At 45.5% G+C, this 22,206-nt stretch overlaps 1 protein-coding gene across 1 annotated transcript in view; it reads left to right on the plus strand.

Annotated features, from left to right (window-relative positions):
- LOC118382586 (plexin-A4) overlaps positions 1-22,206 on the plus strand; it is a gene marked incomplete at its 5' end in the record, with an annotated part of 146,250 nt that overhangs the window by 23,723 nt on the left and 100,321 nt on the right. The window contains 6 exons of the mRNA XM_052515457.1: positions 6,236-6,426; positions 14,138-14,289; positions 15,726-15,858; positions 16,598-16,734; positions 17,493-17,660; positions 17,776-17,869. Of these exons, the coding sequence (XP_052371417.1) occupies positions 6,236-6,426; positions 14,138-14,289; positions 15,726-15,858; positions 16,598-16,734; positions 17,493-17,660; positions 17,776-17,869 (875 nt within the window). The remainder of the gene's footprint in view (positions 1-6,235; positions 6,427-14,137; positions 14,290-15,725; positions 15,859-16,597; positions 16,735-17,492; positions 17,661-17,775; positions 17,870-22,206) is intronic.

Here is a 22,206-nt window from a genome sequence, read left to right on the forward strand (position 1 = left end):
ACTCTCCATCTCTCACACCTAATTTCCCTCTTTCTCTCCCTTACTCTCCATCTCTCACACCTAATTTCCCTCTGCTCTCCCTCTCTCTCATCTCCCTCTTTCTCTCCCTTACTCTCCATCTCTCACACCTAATTTCCCTCTGCTCTCCCTCTCTCTCATCTCCCTCTTTCTCTCCCTTACTCTCCATCTCTCACACCTAATTTCCCTCTGCTCTCCCTCTCTCTCATCTCCCTCTTTCTCTCTCCCTCTTCCTCCCTTTTCCCTCCTTCTGTTCATCTCGTTAGCTTCACACCACTCGTCACGCCACATCCTCTTCCCTTTTCCCATCGCGCCATCTCTCCAGTCGCCATCTCTTTCCCTCTCCCTGTCTCTCTCTTCCCCTCTCTCTCTCGCTCCCTCTCTCCTTTCTCTCTCTCTCCTCCTATCCTCTCTTTGTGTTTCTCTCTCTGTTTCTCTCTCTCCTTCTCTTTCTCTCTCTCTCCTCCTATCCTCTCTCTGTGTTTCTCTCTGTGTTTCTCTCTCTCCTTCTCTTTCTCTCTCTCACCTCCACCCTTTTCCCTCCTTCTGTTCACCTCGTTAGCTTCACACCGGTCGTCTCGCCACGTCCTCTTGCCTTTTTCCATCTCTCCAGTCCCATCTCTTTACTTTCCCTCTCTCTGTCTCCCCCCCCCTCTCTCTCCATCTCTCCTTTCTCTCGCTCTCTCTCTCTCTCTGTTTCTCTCTCTCCCTCCCTCTCTCTTTCCCTCTCTCTCACTATCTCTCGTCTCCCCTGTGGTGCCTGTTAGCTTCACAACTTCCTCTGTGGTGCTTGTTAGCTTCACAACTTCCTCTGTGGTGTTTGTTAGCTTCACAACTTCCTCTGTGGTGCTTGTTAGCTTCACAACTTCCTCTGTGGTGTTTGTTAGCTTCACAACTTCCTCTGTGGTGCTTGTTAGCTTCACAACTTCCTCTGTGGTGTTTGTTAGCTTCACAACTTCCTCTGTGGTGCTTGTTAGCTTCACGCCTTCCTCTGCGCTGCTTGTTAGCTTCACGCCTTCCTCTGTCAGTTGTCTCCCTCTGCCCAGCAGCATATTACCACAGACCACATATGCATACACTAAAAGAGAATATTAAATATGCTATACTAACAGTGACTATCTATCTATCTATCTATCTATCTATCTATCTATCTAGTAATGGTTAATACAGTCTTTTGTTATCACTTTGGTACTATTTTCACAACTCTTAGTACAAAACTCGTCACACTTGTAAAGCAGCCAGTCTTTCATTCAAAACCTGTCAGTGTGCATTCATTTTGGATTGTGAACAGCTCTCACCACACAACCATTGATTCAAAATATATTTATGTTTATTGTGAAATGTAATGAGAGCATTCAATCAAATGAATGAAAATAAAACATAACATTTAGCACGCAATAATTTGCATCAAGCCTGTCTTGTTCCCTTTCCCTTTTGAGCATTTGGCCATAAATTCTCATCCACATCACAGTGAATGTCCTCATTGTTCATGCACAGCAGGAAATACCTTTTGGCCTGATGATTCCAAGCCTGACATTGGTCTGCGTTGATGTATCTGCATTAGAGGTCGACCGATTGCTGATTTTTCAACGCTGATACTGATACCGATTATTGGAGAACCAAAAAAAGCCGATACCGATTAATTGGCCGATTTTTATTTATTTATTTGCAATAATGACAATTACAACAATACTGAATGAACACTTATTTTAACCTAATATACTACATAAATAAAATCAATTTAGCCACAAAGAAATAATGCAGAAACAAAGTGTTGGAGAAGAAAGTAAAAGTGCAATATGTGCCATGTAAGAAAGCTAAACGTTGAAGTTCCTTGCTCAGAACATGAGAACAAATTAAAGCTGGTGGTCCCTTTTAACATGAGTCTTCAATATTCCCAGGTAAAAAGTTTTAGGTTTTAGTTATTATAGGAATTATAGGACTATACCATTTGTATTTCATTAACCTTTGACTATTGGATGTTCTTATAGGCACTTTAGTATTGCCAGTGTAACAGTATAGCTTCTGTCTCTCTCCTCACTCCTACCTGGACTCGAACCAGGAACACAACGACAACAGCCACCCTCGAAGCAGCGTTAACCATGCAGAGCAAGGGGAACAACTACTCCAAGTTTCAGAGCGAGTAACGTTTGAAACGCTATTAGCGCGCACCCCACCCCGTTAACTAGCTCGCCATTTCACATCGGTTACACCAGCCTAATCTCGGGAGTTGATAGGCTTGAAGTAATAAACAGCGCAATGCTTGAAGCATTGCGAAGAGTTGCTGGCAAAATGCACGAAAGTGCTGTTTGAATGAATGCTTTCCAGCCTTCTGGTGCCTACCATCGCTCAGACTGCTCTATCAAATCATAGACTTAGTTATAACATGATAACACACAGAAATATGAGGTCATTAATATGGTCGAATCCGGAAACTATCATCTCGAAAACAAGACGTTTATTCTTTCAGTGAAATACGGAACCGTTCCGTATTTTATCTAACGGGTGGCATCCATAAGTCTAAATATTCCTGTTACATTGCACAACCTTCAATGTCATGTCATAATTACGTACAATGGCCCAAACTGTTGTATATGCACTGACTCTGCGTGCAATGAACGCAAGAGAAGTGACACAATTTCACCTCATTAATATTGCCTGTTAACCTGGATTTATTTGAGCTAAATACCGCGTCGTTTATATGCAATGCAGGACATGCTAGATAAACTAGTAATATCATCAACAATGTGTAGTTAACTAGTGATTTTGATTGATTGTTTTTTATAAGATAAGTTTAATGCCAGCTAGCAACTTACCTTGGCTTACTGCATTTGCATTACAGGCAGTCTCCTCGTGGAGTGTAATGAGAGGCAGGTGGTTAGAGCGTTGGACTAGTTAACTGTAAGGTTGCAAGATTGAATCCCTCGAGCTGACAAGGTAAAAATCTGTCATTCTGCCCCTGAACAAGGCAGTTAACCCACCGTTCCTAGGCCACCATTGTAAATAAGAATGTGTTCTTAACTGCCTTGCCTAGTTAAATAAAGATTAAATAAAGGTGTAAAAAAATCGGTGTCCAAAAATACCTATTTCCAATTGTTATGAAAACTTGAAATCGGCCCTAATTAATCAGCCATTCCGATTAATCGGTCGACCTCTAATCTGCATGCCTCATCCAGGGCCAGAAAGAGGGAGGCACACTTATGGGGATGGTGATCGCCCGTCTCCATGCTCAACAAAATATCCTCATTAGGGTTGAAAGGAGAGCATGGGGGCTGGTATAGGGTCACGAATCGGGGATGGGCCCGAGACCCTGCCTGAACCATCTCTGCATGTTGGAACCTGACATTGTCCCACACAATGACATAGGCGACCCCTTCAATTTAATTGAGAAACACAATGATGTGTACAGTGTGGTAGGATCCTAGTAATTGCCTACGTCCTTGTTTAATAAATGTTCCTTTTGTTCGATAAAGTCTCTCTTTATATCCAAAAACCTCTGTTTTGTTGCAGGGTTTTCTTCAGTAATCCACAGGCTCAAACGCTGTCGCAACAGGCAGACAAAAAATCCAAATGATATCCGTAAAGTTCATAGAAACATGTCAAACGATCCTCAGGTTGTTTTTAGCCTAAATAATCTATAATATTTTAACCGGACAATAACGTTGTCAATATAAAAGGTAAACAACAAAGGCACTCTCTCAGGCAGGCGCATGGAAAAGCTCTGTGACAAGGCAGGGTCCACTCATTCAGACTGCTCTTACTCCCTCATTTTTCAGAATACAAGCCTGAAACCATTTCTAAAGACTGTTGACATCTAGTGGAAGGCATAGGAACTGGAATTTGAGTCCTAAGTCAATGGATACTGTAATGGCATTTAATAGAAAACTACTACAAAAAATTCCTACTTCCTGAATGGATTGTTCTCAGGTTTTCACCAGCCAAATCAGTTCTGTTATACTCACATACACTTTTTTAACAGTTTTGTAAAGTTTAGAGTATTTTCTATCCAAATCTACCAATTACATGCATATCCTATCTTCTGGGCCTGAGTAGAAGGCAGTTTAATTTGGGCACGCTTTTCATCCAAAATTCCAAATGCTGCCCTCTACCCTTAACAAACTTTAGTTTTGGCAAGTCGGTTAGGACATCTACGTTGTGCATGACACAATTAATTTTTCCAACAATTGTTTACAGACAGATTATTTCACTTATAATTCACTGTATCACAATTCCAGTGGGTTAGAAGATTACATACACTAAGTTGACTGTGCCTTTAAACAGCTGGGAAAATTCCAGAAAAATTATGTAATGGCTTTAAAAGCTTCTGATAGGCGTTCTGTATCCTAGAGATGGACGTTTGGGGTTTGGTATGAAAAGTGCAAATAAATCCCAGAACAACAGCAAAGGACCTTGTGAAGATGCTGGAGGAAACAGGCACAAAAGTATCTATATCCACAGTAAAACGAGTCCTATATCGACATAACCTGAATGGCCGCTCAGCAAGGAAGAAGCCATTGCTTCAAAACTGCCATAAAAAGTCAGACTACGGTTTGCAACTGCACATGGGGACAAAGATCATACTTTTTGGAGAAATGTCCTCTGGTCTGATGAAACAAACATAGAACTGTTTGGTCATAATGACCATCATTATATTTGGAGGAAAAGGGGAACGCTTGCAAGCCGAAGAACACCATCCCAACCGTGAAGCACAGGGGGTGGCAGCATCATGTTGTGGGGTTGCTTTGCTGCAGGAGGGACTGGTGCCCTTTACAAACTAGATGGTATCATGAGGTAGGAAAATTATGTGGATATATTGAAGTAACATCTCAAGACATTGGTCTCAAAGTTTAAGCTTGGTTGCAAATGGGTCTTCCAAATGGACAATGACCCCAAGCATACTCCAAAGTTGTGGCAAAATGGCTTAAGGACAACAAAGTCAAGGTATTGGAGTGACCATCACAAAGCCCTGACCTCAATCATATAGATACATGTGTGGGTAGAACTGAAAAAGCCTGTGTGAGCAAGGAGGCCTACAAACCTGACTCAGTTACACCAGGAGGAATGGGCCAAAAATCACCCAACTTATTGTGGGAAGCTTGTGGAAGGCTACCCAAAACGTTCGACCCAAGTTAAACAATTTAAAGGCAATGCTACCAAATACTAATTGAGTGTTTGTAAACTTCTGACCCACTGGGAATGTGATGAAAGAAAGAAAGAATAAATAATTATCTCTACTATTATTCTGACATTTCACATTCTTAAAATAAAGTGGTTATCCTAACTGACCTAAGAGGGAATTTTTACTAGGATTACATGTCAGGAATTGTGAAAAACTGAGTTGAAATGTATTTGTCTACGGTGTATGTAAACTTCCAACTACAACTGTATATTATACAGTATATGTACAAGGACTAAACCATGCATCTTGGTACTAGTTGGTTTAAACCCATACAGTACAAATAGAATCACCAATGACAATGATTAACTGCACCTCGCTGGCTTTGCAATTAGATTTATTTGCGCTCACATTTGTGTTCACATTTGAATGGATATATAGAAACATTTTGTGACCATGGAGAGATGGGGAGAGAGAGAGGGAGAATTAAAGATGAATTCCTCCTCCTCTTCTCTCCCATTAGCTACCCAGGGAGAAGGCTACTCTGGAGGCATCATTTGATGGACAAATCACACAAGCATCTAATGGCAATTAAAAACCTGTCCGGTTTCCATGGAGATGAAATGTTAAACTAGTGGATGAGCAGAGGCAAGAAGCTTCTGGTCGCAGGAGCTAAATGAGGGAGAGAAGGAGAGAGCGAGAGATAAGAAGAGAGAGAGAGAGGAAGGTAGGGAGGAAGAGAGAGAGAGGGGGGGGGGGGGAGACAGAAGCAAGAGAGAAGGATTGAGACAGAGAGCAAGGGACAGAGATACAGTATCAACAAATGATGCTTTCCACAATATGATTCAAATACTGTCCATGTTCTGGAAATACTAAAACGCTGACTGTGATTGATCTACTGGTTCTGAACAGTTCTCACCCACATTTACCAGTATACATCATGAAGGCTATCGTTTTAAGTCTAGGCTGGGTGTAAAGCACTTCGTTACAATTTCTGATGTACAAATGTCTTTATAAATGCATGTGATTGATTGACTGGTTGAAATCAAGTATATGTGTGTGATGTGTTAACCTGATCTCTCCCTGTGACCCCCCCATCAGTTCACCTGTACAAGTGTGATGCCCAGAGGGGGAGCTGTGGCCTGTGTCTGAAGGCAGACCCCCTGTTTGGCTGTGTGTGGTGTAAAGGGGAGAACCGCTGCACCCTCAAGCAGCACTGTCCCCACCCTGAGAGCCAGTGGCTGGAGCGCAATGGACTCAACAGCAAGTGTACCCACCCACGCATCACCCAGGTGAGAATGCAGATACACACACACGCACGCACGCACGCACGCAGACACACACACACACACATACACACACACACACACACACACACACACACACACACACACACACACACACACACACACACACACACACACACACACACACACACACACACACACACACACACACACACACACACACACACACACGCACACGCACACGCAAACACACACACAAAGATCCTCACTTCTACTGAAACTGGACTGGCCCTGTCATCAACCCCAATGATCCTCTCTTCTACCGAAACTGGACTGGAACTATCATCAACCCCAATGATCCTCACTTCTACTGAAACTGGACCTGTCATCAACCCCAAAGATCCTCACTTCTACTGAAACTGGACTGGGCCTGTCATCAACCCCAATGATCCTCTCTTCTACCGAAACTGGACTGGACCTGTCATCAACCCCAATGATCCTCACTTCTACTGAAACTGGACCTGTCATCAACCCCAAAGATCCTCACTTCTACTGAAACTGGACTGGACCTGTCATCAACCCCAAAGATCCTCTCTTCTACTGAAACTGGACCTGTCATCAACCCCAAAGATCCTCTCTTCTACTGAAACTGGACCTGTCATCAACCCCAAAGATCCTCACTTCTACTGAAACTGAACTGGACCTGTCATCAACCCCAAAGATCCTCTCTTCTACTGAAACTGAACTGGACCTGTCATCAACCCCAAAGATCCTCTCTTCTACTGAAACTGGACTGGACCTGTCATCAACCCCAAAGATCCTCTCTTCTACTGAAACTGGACCTGTCATCAACCCCAAAGATCCTCACTTCTACTGAAACTGAACTGGACCTGTCATCAACCCCAAAGATCCTCTCTTCTACTGAAACTGGACCTGTCATCAACCCCAAAGATCCTCACTTCTTCTGAAACCGGACTGGTCCTGTCATCAACCCCAAAGATCCTCACTTCTACTGAAACTGGACTGGACCTGTCATCAACCCCAATGATCCTCTCTTCTACTGAAACTGGACCTGCCATCAACCCCAGTGATCCTCTCTTCTACTGAAACTGGACTGGACCTGTCATCAACCCCAAAGATCCTCACTTCTACTGAAACTGGACTGGACCTGTCATCAACCCCAATGATCCTCTCTTCTACTGAAACTGGACTGGACCTGTCATCAACCCCAAAGATCCTCTCTTCTACTGAAACTGGACCTGTCATCAACCCCAAAGATCCTCTCTTCTACTGAAACTGGACCTGTCATCAACCCCAAAGATCCTCACTTCTACTGAAACTGAACTGGACCTGTCATCAACCCCAAAGATCCTCTCTTCTACTGAAACTGGATCTGTCATCAACCCCAAAGATCCTCTCTTCTACTGAAACTGGACCTGTCATCAACCCCAAAGATCCTCTCTTCTACTGAAACTGGACCTGTCATCAACCCCAAAGATCCTCTCTTCTACTGAAACTGGACCTGTCATCAACCCCAAAGATCCTCTCTTCTACTGAAACTGGACCTGTCATCAACCCCAAAGATCCTCTCTTCTACTGAAACTGGACCTGTCATCAACCCCAAAGATCCTCACTTCTACTGAAACTGGGCCTGTCATTAACCCCAAAGATCCTCACTTCTACTGAAACTGGACCTGTCATTAACCCCAAAGATCCTCACTTCTACTGAAACTGGACCTGTCATTAACCCCAAAGATCCTCACTTCTACTGAAACTGGACCTGTCATCAACCCCAAAGATCCTCACTTCTACTGAAACTGGACTGGACCTGTCATCAACCCCAAAGATCCTCTCTTCTACTGAAACTGGACCTGTCATTAACCCCAAAGATCCTCTCTTCTACTGAAACTGGACCTGTCATCAACCCCAAAGATCCTCACTTCTACTGAAACTGGACTGGACCTGTCATCAACCCCAAAGATCCTCACTTCTACTGAAACTGGACTGGACCTGTCATCAACCCCAAAGATCCTCACTTCTACTGAAACTGGACTGGACCTGTCATCAACCCCAAAGATCCTCACTTCTACTGAAACTGGACTGGACCTGTCATCAACCCCAAAGATCCTCTCTTCTACTGAAACTGAACTGGATCTGTCATCAACCTGGATATGAATAATATAATATATAAATTAACTAATAAAGGCCCAATTTTGAAAAACTACAAAAACACAGCAGCAGCCCCACTATTTCATATCAAGTCAATGAATGACAACACTACATGTTTTTGTTGGCTTTACTCGCCATTCACACCGGATTGTTGGCATGATGATGAGCTTCAATGTGTTGTATAGTAAGAGGCGACGTGGTAGGAACCGTGGCGATGAGGATCATACCTAGCAAATCACTGTAGCCATATTCTCCTACACAAAATATGGATTTGAGAGGGAAAGGATTGGTTTTACAATATGTATACTATTTGCAACCAAAGGCTGTATAGACATGAAATAAAATGATCTAATTAACTTTTGTATATGTCTAATGCAATTTAGCGTTTAGAACGACAAGGCAAAAGCATTCCGAATTAAATGAAAATGATTATTTTAGCTAAGTAAAATTATACAACAGTAAATTACTGATACTCAAGTGATTACCATTCCCCACAAGATCCTCACAGAACCGTCGAAATCTAGGCATTCAGAGCTTTGCTAGGTGTCAAATTTGAGTTTTACCACTAGCCAGTTTGACTAGTTACTGTACGTCTTTACCTTAATCCTTCCTTTCTGGTACATTTACACAGCAGTAGCTGACCAATAGTGTTTGCATTTCACTCATAAATTCTGATATAAGGTGTTGTATTTGTAACACATTTAGACACATATCTACCTCTTCGGCTGCACTGTCTTTGGCTTCGCTGTCCTCTCCGCCTGTCTTTGGGTTCGCTGTCCTCTCCGCCTGTCTTTGGCTTCGCTGTCCTCTCCGCCTGTATTTGGCTTCGCTGTCCTCTCCGCCTGTCTTTGGCTTCGCTGTCCTCTCCGCCTGTCTTTTACTTCGCTGTCCTCTCCGCCTGTCTTTGACTTCGCTGTCCTCTCCGCCTGTCTTTGACTTCGCTGTCCTCTCCGCCTGTCTTTGACTTCCCTGTCCTCTCCGCCTGTCTTTGGCTTCGCTGTCCTCTCCGCCTGTCTTTGGCTTCGCTGTCCTCTCCGCCTGTCTTTGGCTTCGCTGTCCTCTCCGCCTGTCTTTGGCTTCGCTGTCCTCTCCGCCTGTCTTTGGCTTCGCTGTCCTCTCCGCCTGTCTTTGGCTTCGCTGTCCTCTCCGCCTGTCTTTGGCTTCGCTGTCCTCTCCGCCTGTCTTCGGCTTCGCTGTCCTCTCCGCCTGTCTTTGGATTCGCTGTCCTCTCCGCCTGTCTTCGGCTTCGCTGTCCTCTCCGCCTGTCTTTGGCTTCGCTGTCCTCTCCGCCTGTCTTCGGCTTCGCTGTCCTCTCCGCCTGTCTTTGACTTCGCTGTCCTCTCCGCCTGTCTTTGGCTTCGCTGTCCTCTCCGCCTGTCTTCGGCTTCGCTGTCCTCTCCGCCTGTCTTTGACTTCGCTGTCCTCTCCGCCTGTCTTTGGCTTCGCTGTCCTCTCCGCCTGTCTTTGGCTTCGCTGTCCTCTCCGCCTACTCTTTAACCTGCCGACCGGGTTGTGGCATCTTCCTCTTGCCGGTCTAGCACGTCCATGTTAGCGTCGGTAGCACTGGTACTAGTACTAATAATACCGAATAAGTCGGTTAGCGTTTTATATTTACTTGCATTTGAGTGAAGACTTTTGACTATTTTGTCTCTTAACTTTTCATCCCCACCCTTACGTTTTTTACTCTGCTTTTCCGTTTTCTATTGTAGCTAGTTTTCGAGCTGTCAGTGTCAATGTGAGTGTGAGCGAGACAACAGGGGCGGGGCTAAGGGTTGCATAGACATTCGTTTGGAATAGACGGGCCTGGAGGAAAGGGGGTTGGCCCGTGTCGCTCAACCTTCTGCCAACTTTTTTATTAGTAGTAAAACATGTATAAGGCAGGCGGCCCACCGGTCCAGAGGTTGACCAGCCCACCGGTCCAGAGGTTGACCAGCCCACCGGTCCAGAGGTTGACCAGCCCACCGGTCCAGAGGTTGACCAGCCCACCGGTCCAGAGGTTGACCAGCCCACCGGCCGGTGGCCAGTCCGCTACTGTCCTGGTCTGAATCTAGCATGGATTTATCCCCTGTTCTGTCTGTGCATAGTGCCTTGCCTGGCTGTAACAGGAGCATATTGAAGCCCTCTCGTACCCATAACACTGTCACTCTGTGATGATGGGGGGCTTTTTAAGGCCCCTCAGCCCAGCCCTCTGCCCCTAATGCATTCTAATGCTGCTCATTACAGTGACATCTCTCCATGAATAATCATCACTCCTTCTCCAGATACAGAAAGGGAGAGAGTGATTTAGTATCTGACTCCACCAACCGTCAATTAGCTTGTCAAAGACACAAATCTAATCAACTGCTCATCCCGCTAATGAAAAGAGACCCATCATCTCTCTCTCTCTCTCTCTCTCTCTCTCTCTCTCTCTCTCTCTCTCTCTCTCTCTTTCTCTCCTCTCTCACTCCCGCCGTCTCTCTCTCCTCCCTGCTAGATGGAAAAGATCCATAATGCATTGCAGTGTCTGTTAATTGCATGCATTGTGTTGCAGTAGATTGTTCCCACAGGGTTTCCCTATTCCATCACCACATCAGCAAGGGACAGACTATATTATTTCAGGACCAGTGACAGTTAGTTGATGTACTGTCTATTATGAACTGCGGCCGAGCCAGTCATGCAGTGAGATAACACTGCCCCTCCCTCCACTTTATTTTCCCATTGGCTGGCGGTTACTTTTTCAGCGTCTCTAATTGGACAGCACTGTATCCGTATAGCAACACCAACCCACTGAACTCATCATTATAGACCCAATCTACCAAGGGTCTGGCATACCTGATAACTCACTGTATTCTGATCATGCCTTGATGTTTGTAGATAGGGATATAAGCTAAGTTGTCAGTATTCACAACTGTCCCTAAATAACTAGCTAAATAGATATGGATTACCATCAGACGCTGTTTCTTTCTCTCTCTCTCTTACACGTACAAACACACACGCACGCACGCACACGCACGAACACACACGCACGCACGCGCACGAACACACACGCACGCACGTGCACGAACACGAACACGCACGCACGCGCACGAACACACACGCACGCACGCGCACGAACACACACGCGCACGCACGAACACACACGCACGCACGCACACACACACACACACACACACACACACACACACACACACACACACACACACACACTTTGGCGACTGTACCTCCATTCCCCTGAGAGGGGCCCGAGCCTGTCAGTGAGGAATGCCCTCCACAGAGCATTGATAATGAGACCTCTAACCCTAGTGGGAGATCATTATTTGGCAGGGGAGAATGACACAGCACAAAGCTATTAATTAATGATAGCTCAGCTTTCCCATTGGGACCTGGAGGTGCTTTATTTGGCAGAGATGGATTGGAGGTCCTGGACAGTGTGTCCATTTCATACATTCAGCATCTGGCTTCTGGGACAAACACTATTAGGGGCCAACACTAATCAATCTGTTAAAACTTGGATGTCTGCTACAGTGGAACATCTAACAGATCAATATATTAGGTGATCAGAATAACTGTTGACACCTCCCAACTCTCCTTTATGAGTTAGTCACGCTGTGTGTAGACCAACACTCCTTTATGAGTTAGTCACGTAGACCAACTCTCCTTTATGAGTTAGTCATGCTGTGTGTAGACCAACACTCCTTTATGAGTTAGTCACGTAGACCAACTCTCCTTTATGAGTTAGTCATGCTGTGTGTAGACCAACTCTCCTTTATGAGTTAGCCACTCTGTGTGTAGACTGTTCAATCTCTCTCTCTCTCTCTCTCTCTCTCTCTCTCTCTCTCTCTCTCTCTCTCTCAATTCAATTAAATTCAATTCAAGGGCTTTATTGGCATGGGAAACATGTGTTAACATTGCCAAAGCAAGTGAGGTAGATAACATACAAAGTGAATATATAAGGTGAAAAACAACAAAAATGAACAGTAAACATTACACATACAGAAGTTTCAAAACAGTAAAGACATTACAAATGTCATATTATATATATATATATATATATATATATATATATATATATATATACAATGTACAAATAGTTAAAGGACACAAGATAAAATAAATAAGCATAAATATGGGTTGTATTTACAATGGTGTTTGTTCTTCACTGGTTGCCCTTTTCTCGTGGCAACAGGTCACAAATCTTGCTGCTGTGATGGCACACTGTGGAATTTCACCCAGTAGATATGGGAGTTTTTCAAAATTGGATTTGTTTTCGAATTCTTTGTGGATCTGTGTGATCTGGGGGAAATATGTATCTCTAATATGGTCATACATTGGGCAGGAGGTTAGGAAGTGCAGCTCAGTTTCCACCTCATTTTGTGGGCAGTGAGCACATAGCCTGTCTTCTCTTGAGAGCCATGTCTGCCTACGGCGGCCTTTCTCAATAGCAAGGCTATGCTCACTGAGTCTGTACATAGTCAAAGCTTTCCTTAATTTTGGGTCAGTCACAGTGGTTAGGTATTCTGCCGCTGTGTACTCTCTGTGTCGGGCCAAATAGCATTCTAGTTTGCTCTGTTTTTTTGTTAATTCTTTCCAATGTGTTAAGTAATTATCTTTTTGTTTTCTCATGATTTGGTTGGGTCTAATTGTGCTGTTGTCCTGGGGCTCTGTAGGGTGTGTTTGTGTTTGTGAACACAAACTCTTTCTCTCTCTCTCTCTCTCTATCTCTCTCTCACTCACTCACTCACTCACTCACTCACTCACTCACTCACTCACTCACTCACTCACTCACTCACTCACTCACATACACAACCAAACACTGGGTTGCACACACCTAATCCCTCATATGAGATCTGCCCGGGCATTGCCTTGGCCGCGGCTTGCGTGATGACCTCACCCGGCCAAAATGGGGCGAGCACGGGGAATAGCTTAATCTAATTGGCTGGCAGCAGATATCGTTGGCTGGCGTTATCGTGCGCCATTGGGAAGCTTCCTCATGACAGCCATGCTGAGTGTGTTTTTAATCAGGACCGGTTAACAAGCCCTCTAACTAAGACCCTACACACTGCCCTGGAGATAGCACTGTACTGCTTCTGATCCAGATTAAGGCTGCGTCCCAAATGCTACTCTCTGGTCCAAAGTAGTGCACTATATATAGGGTGCCATTTGGGATGAAGCCCAGACCCTTGTCTTTTACACCAAAGTCAGATGAATTAGGAATATACTGTAGAGTTATCATCGTGTGAAGGAGAGGGGGTTTCATGCTCAATGCGTGGTGGAGACCTTAACGCACTGCATTATGGACCTTCTGACTAATTGGGCTGCATGGAGAGACAGACAGCTGCTGTCATTAATATAGTTATCATCAACACCGTGTCATTCAGAAAGATTTATGACACTAGGTTTTTGACTGCATGGCTAATAACAGCAGCGCTGCTGAACACCATCATAACCAATTGGATCCAGAATCTCTTCTCCCCTGTAGCAGTTCCCCAGGTCAGGTCGTTGCTGCAAATGACAACATGACCTGGTAAAGTAAACTCGTAGGAAGTTGGCGTCACGACGCTAAGCTATCAGTCTATTGTTGTTAATAATAAGTCTCTCTTTTGCCCAGATCACTCCGCTGCGGGGGCCTCGGGAAGGGGGCACCCTAGTAACCATCCGGGGGGAGAACCTGGGCCTGGACTTCAGTGAGATCCAGGGGAACGTCAGGGTGGCCGAGGTGGACTGTACCCCCGTCCGCGAGGGATACATCCCCGCAGAACAGTGAGTACACGGTCAGGGTCATTCCAAATCACAGGCTGACCACAGACCCCGGTGCAAACTCTTAGACACAAGGTCATCTGAGGCACACAGTCACTACTGAATCCCAGTCACGTTCTCTCTGACCGCACCTCAACCACAGAACAACTCCTCAGGCAGAGGGTCATGGGATTCAGTGAGCCTGAGAGAGTGTGACTGGGGGGTGACTAAAGCAGTAAGCAGAAACTAGGTGTGCTGTACAGTCAGTCACTAAGATACCAGAGTAAGTGGAGAGGCTTGGTGGAAGGTCAAAGTCACACCTCAAAGTTGGCATTTAGATTGTGATGTTTGGACAAGAGAAAGGCCACGTCGGATCATAATAGACCATCCTAATCAAGATTTCACACACACACACACACACACGCACGCACGCACGCACGCACGCACGCACGCACACACACACACACACACACACACACACACACACACACACACACACACACACACACACACAGACACACAGACACACACTCTCACACACACACACACACACACACACACACACACACACACACACACACACACACACACACACACACACACACACACACACACACACACACACACACACACAGACACACACACACACACACACACACACACACACACACACACACACACACACACACACACACACACACACACACACACACACACACACACACACACACACACACCTTTATCAAGTGAGCTCTCCATTGAACTCCACTAGACAGTTTGCTGCAGTGCTGTTGTGTGAGATCATTCTGCTGTGCAGCACTGATTTTAAACCATCAGGCAGAGAGGGGCTTTATGAGAACCCACCTAATCCCAGGTTAAGACTTGAATATAATAATGTGTTATCTGGCAGGGATTTGGAGGCCCCATGCTGCCAACTCCCTGCCAAAACCTCCATTCATATTCATATGACCTTAACAAGCCTTCCTCCTCTATTCACTACCTCAGCGTTCCTATAGAGAAGGGCTGGGGAACACATGTGTAAGTGTGACGGGCTCGGTGTGGTGAGAATCCGCTTTAAACACTTTCAGCAGTTTGAGTTCATTTGATGTGTGGCACTGACCTGTCGTTGTGTTAAATGTGTGGGTTAGACCAAAATGTCTATTCTGTATTCAAATCATGAGAATGACAAAGAAGAAATGAAGCAATGCTGTGTGTTTGCATGTGTATGTGTGTGTGCGTGTGTGTGTGTGTGTGTGTGTGTGTGTGTGTGTGTGTGTGTGTGTGTGTGTGTGTGTGTGTGTGTGTGTGTGTGTGTGTGTGTGTGTGTGTGTGTGTGTGTGTGTGTGTGTGTGTGTGTGTGTGTGTGTGTGTGTGTGTGTGTGTGTGTGTGTGTGTGTGTGTCTGTACATAACTGCATTGTAGAAACATAATGAATCATCAACACTTCCTCCTGTTTGTAGGATAGTGTGTGAGATGGCGGTGGCAACGCCGAGCCAGTTCGCCAACTACGTGGAGGTGTGTGTGGGGGGTGTGGGGGTCAGAGAGTGTCCAAAAGAGTTCAGGGCCGTATACTCCAAGTACTACTACTTCGTGGTGAGTAGTGTCTGTCAGACCAACAGATATTGTAGATGTGTGTGTCTGCCATATGAAACATAGAGAACATACTGTATATTTTTTATATGGTTTATTTGTCATTATAGAATATAGATTATAGAATGTATGTAGTTCACTTAGTTAGTGATCTAGCAATATCTAGGCTATGTAATTGATTTAATTCTGTAGACCCTGTTGTTTTTATGTCTCACTGTGTCCTACGAGCTGTACTCATCACTTCCCTACATAGAACACTAGTGTGAGGAGACAGGCAGTTCTTAATGTCTCCAGGGGGAAAATGGACCAGGAAGTGCCATATAATCTGCTTTCTATATATACGCACACACACACACTCTCCCCATGTACACACTTTATCAAACATTAAGAGCATGTCTCTCACCCACTGAAATACAGCCTGATCGTTACCAATATGTGCTTATTTTATGCAGCGATATCAATTTAACACACACACATTAAGGGGAGCTTTATTTCTTAACAGGCCCATATAACAGGATTACATCATGTTAGGTTAGATGTCGTACCATGAAAATACACTGATTATAAGATTATTATGAGATTATTATGAGATTACGACAGAGCAGATAAACTGTTGCGAGATTTATACTTCAACTCCTCTGCTTGTTCCTGTTCTGTTCTCTCACTGCGATGTGATTGGTTGACATGATTTTTATAGATGCATCTGATTGGACGATCTTTGACCTTGACCTTTGATCCCTAGGTCACCAGACTGATCAGCCTGAAGCCCAGCCGAGGGCCCGTCTCCGGGGGAACCATCGTCAACATCACCGGTAGCAACCTGGACGCCGGGAGCAACGTGTCCATCATGTTCAAGGACCAGAAGTGCACCTATCACAGGTAAGCAGGCAGGAGGGGCTAATCAGATTATTGGCCAATAACATTATCTATCACAATTATCTCTGAGTCTGATCTGTTTGTCACTCAAGAGAGGACCAGGAACATTAATTTTCGTACACAGTGAGAGAGCGACAGAGCGAGAGAGCAAGAGAGAGAGAGTGAGCGAGAGAGAGCGAGAGAGAGAGATAGAGAGAGGGGGGGGGGGGTTCACGTTCGGGCAATCATATTATCTATCACATCTATTCACATATATCTCTGAGTCTGATCTTCTGTCACTCAAAAGGCGATCATCTGTGCATGTTGTCATCCTCTGGCCCTGTGGTGAAAATCCATAGCGACATTAAGACTTCTGAAAGACTTCCTGATCCCTAATCAATAACGTCTATAAAAACCAGACCGTGCCAACGGCTTCCCCCAATAAAGCTAAAGGACGAGATCCCTGCTGGCTGCCTGGCACAGAGATGTCTTGAGGAAAAATCCCAAACATTCCTAGGTTTAGAATAGTGTCTTTGATTCTACTGTTGTAATTGTTGATTTGAAGAAGGATTCTGGGAAGTTTTCATGTGAACACCTGGTGACATTTCCCCTTCATTGTTATATTCAGATGCTCCGTAGTCTAGTCCATTATCATAACGTCAGCAACATTGTAGCATAAGTTGGTTCCAGGTCACAGTTGTACTTTCAGGTAGTAGTAGGGCAGACCGGTGAGACCATTGAGGTAAAATACTTCTCTCTCTCTCTCTCTCTCTCTGCCATAGGAGGGGCGGCCAGTGGATCACGTGTCGCTCCCACGCCTCGCTGCAAGGATATGGAAACGTCAGTGTGTCAGTGACGGTGGACAAGGCCCGCATCCAGAAAGACTTGAAGTTTGAGTACGTGGAGGACCCCACTATCATCAAGCTGGAACCTGAGTGGAGCATCTTCAGGTGAGACGACAGGGGACCAGGAAATGGGACCATTCGGGAAATGATAAAAGCCAATCATAAGTGTGTTACCAAGCAAGCCATGGTGGTGCCGCTCTCCCCTCTCTCTCTACCACAGTGGGCACACACCTGTGACTGTGACCGGCACCAACCTGGACATCATACAGAGCCCCCTCATCAGAGCCAAGTACAACGGTCGAGAGACGGTCAATGTGAGTAGAACATGGTCAATGAGAGGTCACACCTCTAACCAACGGTCGAGAGATGGTCAACATGAGTAGAACATGGTCAATGAGAGGTCACACCTCTAACCAACGGTCGAGAGACGGTCAATGTGAGTAGAACATGGTCAATGAGAGGTCACACCTCTAACCAACGGTCGAGAGACGGTCAATGTGAGTAGAACATGGTCAATGAGAGGTCACACCTCTAACCAACGGTCGAGAGATGGTCAACATGAGTAGAACATGGTCAATGAGAGGTCACACCTCTAACCAACGGTCGAGAGACGGTCAATGTGAGTAGAACATGGTCAATAAGAGGTCACACCTCTAACCAACGGTCGAGAGACGGTCAATGTGAGTAGAACATGGTCAATGAGAGGTCACACCTCTAACCAACGGTCGAGAGACGGTCAATGTGAGTAGAACATGGTCAATGAGAGGTCACACCTCTAACCAACGGTCCAGAGACGGTCAATGTGAGTAGAACATGGTCAATGAGAGGTCACACCTCTAACCAACGGTCGAGAGACGGTCAACGTGAGTAGAACATGGTCAATGAGAGGTCACACCTCTAACCAACGGTCCAGAGACGGTCAACGTGAGTAGAACATGGTCAATGAGAGGTCACACCTCTAACCAACGGTCCAGAGACGGTCAACGTGAGTAGAACATGGTCAATGAGAGGTAACACCTCTAACCAATGGTCGAGAGACGGTCAACGTGATTAGAACATGGTCAATGAGAGGTCACACCTCTAACCAACGGTCGAGAGACGGTCAACGTGAGTAGAACATGGTCAATGAGAGGTCACACCTCTAACCAACGGTCCAGAGACGGTCAACGTGAGTAGAACATGGTCAATGAGAGGTCAAAGACACCTCTAACCAACGGTCAATAGCCTCAACCCTTTACACACTCGTGCGAACTAAGGTCAAATCCCCACAGGAAACCAGATATGTTTTCCAAGTCTGGAACGGATAGCGATGTATGGACAAGGAATGCACTCCTACAGCAGAGAGACAAAAAGGTTGTATTACAGTAGATTCCAATAACAGAGAAAGCCCTGTTTCTCTGTATCCCTCCACTCCAGACAGAAAGCCCTGTTTACCTGTATTCCTCCAACCCAGAAAGAAAATAAGTTTCCCTGTCTCCCTCCAACCCAGAAAAAGAAAGTCCTGTCATCCTGTATCCCTCCACCCCAGACAGAAAGCCCTGTCACCCCGTATCCCTACACCCCAGATTCTGTTGCCCTGTATCCCTCCACCCCAGACAGAAAGCCCTGTCCCCCTCTATCCCTCCACCCCATATTCTGTTTCCCTGTATCCCTCCACCCCAGACAAAATCCCTGATCCCTGTATCCCTCCACCCCAGACAGAACATCTGTTTCCTGTATTCCTCCACCCCAGACAGAACATCTGTTTCCTGTATTCCTCCACCCCAGACAGAACATCAGTTTCCCTGTATTCCTCCACCCCAGACAGAACATCTGTTTCCTGTATTCCTCCACCCCAGACAGAACATCTGTTTCCTGTATTCCTCCACCCCAGACAGAACATCTGTTTCCTGTATTCCTCCACCCCAGACAGAACATCTGTTTCCTGTATTCCTTCACCCCAGACAGAACATCTGTTTCCTGTATTCCTCCACCCCAGACAGAACATCTGTTTCCTGTATTCCTCCACCCCAGACAGAACATCTGTTTCCTGTATTCCTTCACCCCAGACAGAACATCTGTTTTCCTGTATTCCTCCACCCCAGACAGAACATCTGTTTCCCTGTATTCCTCCACCCCAGACAGAACATCTGTTTCCCTGTATTCCTCCACCCCAGACAGAACATCTGTTTCCCTGTATTCCTCCACCCCAGACAGAACATCTGTTTCCCTGTATTCCTCCACCCCAGACAGAACATCTGTTTCCCTGTATTCCTCCACCCCAGACAGAAATCCCAGTTCCCTGTATTTCTCCACCCCGACAGAAAACAAAAAGATCATGAGTTTCAACATGAGGTGAACCATACATAAACCAAACTATCAGATTCCCCCTGGAACCACAGTACCCATGGGAGTTCCCTAACCAGCCCTGAGATCTGATCTGAGGTCTGATTGAAAGGCATGGGGAGAGACAAAAGGCAGTAATGCTATCTTCCTGGTCCATCGAAGAGACCGCCACCGTTCTGCAGCTGTGCTCCAATAGAATAAGCGTAGGGAGCCATTGTTGCTCCAAGTACAGATGGCCGCACTTCAAAAGCCCCCTTGAATCAAAACCCTGTATATTCGCCAAGTTAATTTGCCACGTCCCAGTTTCTCATTTTCGACTATGATCTTTGCAATCATTTTGATACTGCCTGGGCGATATTTATATATAACCTTGCTTGTTTTGAAAATACTTGTCCGCTTCCCTACTATCTGGCCAATTCACTCTCACACACACAAACACACAGCGTTCTCTGCAGTTACAGACGTGTGACGCAGGCGCCGACACTGGGTCAGCCGCACCCCCCATGATTTGTCTGGTTTGATGTACTGCCGTCGTGAGGAACCAATTAAAATGACAGGTTTTGCTCAGAGGGGGATTTGTTTGCGTGGCGGACCGTGTAGCAGAGGTTACAGTGGAGATGTGAAATGCCTCAGAGAGATTCTCCAGGTGGGAAAGTTTTGCTAGAGGCCCTCAATGTGTGTTCTGCCACCTACCACACTGTTGATTTTCTCCAAGTCGTAACAAGAGACAGAATATTAAAGAGAGAGAGATATAGTGGCCCAGAGAGAGAGAGCTACAGAGAGAGAGCTACAGAGAGAGAGAGATAGTGGCCCAGAGAGAGAGAGCTACAGAGAGAGAGCTACAGAGAGAGATATAGTGGCCCAGAGAGAGAGAGCTACAGAGAGAGAGCTACAGATAGAGAGATATAGTAGCCTAGAGAGAGAGAGAGCTACAGAGAGAAAGATATAGTGGCCCAGAGGGAGAGCTACAGAGAGAGAGCTACAGAGAGAGAGATATAGTGGCCCAGAGAGAGAGAGCTACAGAGAGAGAGATAGTGGCCCAGAGAGAGAGAGCTACAGAGAGAGAGCTACAAAGAGAGAGATATAGTAGCCTAGAGAGAGAGAGCTACAGAGAGATAGATATAGTGGCCCAGAGGGAGAGCTACAGAGAGAGAGCTACAGAGAGAGAGAGAGAGCTACAGAGAGAGAGAGATATAGTGGCCCAGAGAGAGAGAGCTACAGAGAGAGAGATATAGTGTCCCAGAGAGAGAGAGCTACAGAGAGAGAGAGATATAGTGGCCCAGAGAGAGAGAGCTACAGAGAGAGATATATAGTGTCCCAGAGAGAGAGCTACAGAGAGAGAGATATAGTGGCCCAGACAGCGAGAGCTACAGAGAGAGAGATATAGTGGCCCAGAGAGAGAGCTACAGAGAGAGAGATATAGTGGCCCAGAGAGAGAGAGCTACAGAGAGAGAGATATAGTGTCCCAGAGAGAGAGAGCTACAGAGAGAGAGAGATATAGTGGCCCAGAGAGAGAGAGCTACAGAGAGAGATATATAGTGTCCCAGAGAGAGAGCTACAGAGAGAGAGATATAGTGGCCCAGACAGCGAGAGCTACAGAGAGAGAGATATAGTGGCCCAGAGAGAGAGCTACAGAGAGAGAGATATAGTGGCCCAGAGAGAGAGAGCTACAGAGAGAGAGATATAGTGGCCCAGAGAGAGAGAGCTACAGAGAGAGAGATATAGTGTCCCAGAGAGAGAGAGCTACAGAGAGAGAGATATAGTGGCCCAGAGAGAGAGAGCTACAGAGAGAGAGATATAGTGTCCCAGAGAGAGAGCTACAGAGAGAGAGATATAGTGGCCCAGACAGCGAGAGCTACAGAGAGAGAGATATAGTGGCCCAGAGAGAGAGCTACAGAGAGAGAGATATAGTGGCCCAGAGAGAGAGAGCTACAGAGAGAGAGAGCTACAGAGAGAGAGAGATAGTGGCCCAGAGAGAGCTACAGAGAGAGATACAGTGCCTTGCAAAAGTATTCATACCCTTTGCGTTTATCCTATTTTGTTGCATTACAATCTGTAATTTAAATATATTTTTATTTGTATTCCATGTAATGGACAAAATAGTCCAAATTGGTGAAGTGAAATGAAAAAAATATATTGTTTCAAAAAATTCTAAAAATAAAACTGAAAAGTGGTGTGTGCAAATGTCTTCACCCCCTTTGCTATGAAGCCCCTAAATAAGATCTGGTGCAACCAATTACCTTCAGAAGTCACATAATTAGTTAAATAAAGTCCACCCGTGTGCAATCTAAGTGTCACATGATCTGTCACATGATCTCAGTATATA

This window comes from Oncorhynchus keta, unplaced genomic scaffold (genome assembly GCF_023373465.1).
Source record: "Oncorhynchus keta strain PuntledgeMale-10-30-2019 unplaced genomic scaffold, Oket_V2 Un_scaffold_25965_pilon_pilon, whole genome shotgun sequence".
Classification (NCBI taxonomy): Eukaryota; Metazoa; Chordata; class Actinopteri; order Salmoniformes; family Salmonidae; genus Oncorhynchus; species Oncorhynchus keta.